Source organism: Nicotiana attenuata, unplaced genomic scaffold (genome assembly GCF_001879085.1).
Source record: "Nicotiana attenuata strain UT unplaced genomic scaffold, NIATTr2, whole genome shotgun sequence".
NCBI lineage: Eukaryota > Viridiplantae > Streptophyta > Magnoliopsida > Solanales > Solanaceae > Nicotiana > Nicotiana attenuata.
This window is the reverse complement of record NW_017670381.1, coordinates 398836-401418: the sequence shown is the minus strand read 5'-3', so window position 1 is coordinate 401418 and position 2583 is coordinate 398836. Positions and strand designations below refer to the sequence as shown.

Here is a 2583-nt window from a genome sequence, read left to right as displayed (position 1 = left end):
ACATAACTAATGTCAGTTGTGTGTGTGTAATGTCAGTTGTGTGAGGCACACAATAAAACTACTACTCAACGTTTCTGAACCCCTCAACCACTCCACCCTGAGAAGAGAGCCCTAAAAATAAAGGCTTCTACCCCTGGAAAAATAAATAAAACAAGCACTGGCATATGCATGCAGTTGCAATTTTTAAATATGACATGACCTGTGTATGTTGACTTCCATGGTTAAGCTTTCACATCAGCCACCAAGATAAGCATATATTGAGAATCAGGCTTTTGTATTCCCCTGTCACTTTATACCTATCTCAGCTTTAGCTTTTTGCTTTTCTCAAAAAAAAAAAAAATTATTTTTCTAATCATATGGGATTTGGAGAAGGGGGAGAGGGGACAGAAAAATGGAAGGTGGAGAGTGAGAGTTGATTTTCAACTTTCAAGAAACACTCAAAAGCTTCTGATAAATTCTCCACTCTCCTGATTCATCAGGCAAATTGAAGAGCATATTTGCATTACTCAATGGCTGCTCAAAAGTCTCAGGTTCACTTTGTCCTTGTGCCCTTAATGTCCCCTGGTCATCTCATCCCTATGGTGGACTTAGCTAAATTGTTAGCACAACATGGTGTAATTGTTTCTATAATTTCTACACCGCTTAACACCATCAGATTCAAATCAGGTATTGATCACTCTGTCAAATCAGGCCTTCAGATCAGAATACTTGAACTCGAATTTCCAGCTGTACAAGCCGGTATGCCCAAGGGATGTGAGAATATGGATTCCTTACCTTCTCGCGATTCGATTAAGGATTTCTTTGTAGCTGCTAGCATGTTGCAAAAACCATTTGAATTATTGTTCAGTGACCTTAAGCCTAAACCTAGCTGCATAATTTCTGGGAAAAACATGGCCTGGACAGTCGATAGTGCACGTAAGTTTAGAGTTCCTAGGATTTTCTTTGATGGTATGGGCTGTTTTTCTTCTACATGCACACAGAAATTGCAGAGTTCTAAAGTTCATGAGGTTGTCTCCAATTTTCAGCCTTTTGTAGTACCAGGTTTGCCTCATAGAATAGAGTTGACTAAATCACAGTTGCCTGAAAATCTGAATCCAGGCTCACCAGACTTGGTCGACGTTCGCAATAAGATGGTTGCTGCTGAATCCATCTCAGATGGGATTATTGTCAATACTTTTGAGGAACTAGAACTTGAATATGTTGAAGAATTCAAAAAGATCAAAGGTGGGAAAGTCTGGTGCATTGGCCCTGTTTCAGCCAGCAACAAATCGGAATCCGAAAAGGCTGCAAGAGGCAAAACTGTCTCTTTGGATGAGAACCAATGTCTAAAATGGCTTGACTTGCAACAACCAAACTCTGTGGTTTATGCCAGTCTTGGAAGCATCTGTGGCCTCACATGTTCACAACTTATAGAACTTGGGTTAGGTTTAGAAGCATCAAATAGGCCATTCATATGGGTACTGAGAGGAGGGGAGAAATCAAAAGAGTTAGAGAAGTGGATTGAAGAAGAAAGATTTGAAGAAAGGATAAAAGGAAAAGGAAGAGGCTTTTTAATAAAAGGCTGGTCTCCTCAGATACTTTTATTGTGTCATCCATCTGTTGGTGCTTTCTTAACACATTGTGGTTGGAATTCAACTCTAGAAGGGTGCTGCTCTGGCTTGCCTATAATAACTTGTCCATTGTTTGCTGAGCAGTTTATTAATGAGAAATTGATAACAGAAGTGTTAGGCACTGGTGTTAGTGTGGGAGTCAAGGCTGCTGTTACATGGGGAATGGAGGAGAAATCAGGCTTAGTAATGCAGCGCGGAGATGTAAAGAGTGCCATTGACAAGATCTTCGATAAGGGTGTACAAGGAGAAGATCGACGTAGAAAGGCAAAAGAGATTGCTAAGATGGCAAAGAGGGCTTTAGAGGAAGGTGGCTCATCTTACCTTAACATAGAGGCTTTGATTCAAGATATTATGCAACAAAGTTTGAGCAGTGTTGAGGCAACTTCTTGATAGTTCTTATGACAAGCAAGGTTTTTTTTCCAGAATATATGTAGTCATGCATAGAAGGGGAGCCTTGGCGTAACTGGTAAAGTTGTTGCCATGTGAGGTCACGGGTTCGAGCCATGGAAACAGCCTCTTGTAGAAATGTAAGGTAAGACTGCGTACAATAGACTCTTATGGTCCGGTCCTTCTCCCCAGCTTAGTGCATCGGGCTGCCCTTTATATGTAGTCATGCATAAACCCTTTCCCCTGAATAGTGATTTGTGTCATTTAGGAATATAATTTAGCTGCTGTGTTTTCATTTCTCACTTTCTTTAAGTAATTGTCCATTTAAATGTTGAAACTATGAGTTGCGCTTTACAGTAAAAGGTTTATTGATTAGCTTCTCTTCCTGTATGTTTTCCCTCAATTTCCATCTTTCACTATTATCGTCTTTGGATGTGTTTGGTATGACGAAAGTAATTTTCAAAAGAACATTGTCTCACTATCAATCCTCTCTAAATTTAAAAACTATTTCAAATGGACTATTAAGCGAAGAAAATTGTTTTACCCCTTTTAAAGACAAATAATATTTTTAAGGAGAATGTTTTTT

General features: G+C 39.3%; 1 protein-coding gene across 1 annotated transcript; it reads left to right on the top strand.

The window, feature by feature from the left end:
* The first annotated feature begins 217 nt into the window (after positions 1-217).
* On the top strand, positions 218-2378 carry LOC109238640 (UDP-glycosyltransferase 73C6-like). The gene has a single exon (XM_019405125.1). It carries the CDS (start codon positions 510-512, stop codon positions 1998-2000), a length of 1491 nt encoding a protein of 496 aa, XP_019260670.1. The 5' UTR covers positions 218-509; the 3' UTR covers positions 2001-2378.
* Positions 2379-2583: the final 205 nt, after the last annotated feature.

Bases quoted from the DNA above. Each gene is read 5' to 3' on its own strand.
- LOC109238640 (XM_019405125.1), top strand. From the start codon at position 510: ATGGCTGCTCAAAAGTCTCAGGTTCACTTTGTCCTTGTGCCCTTAATG.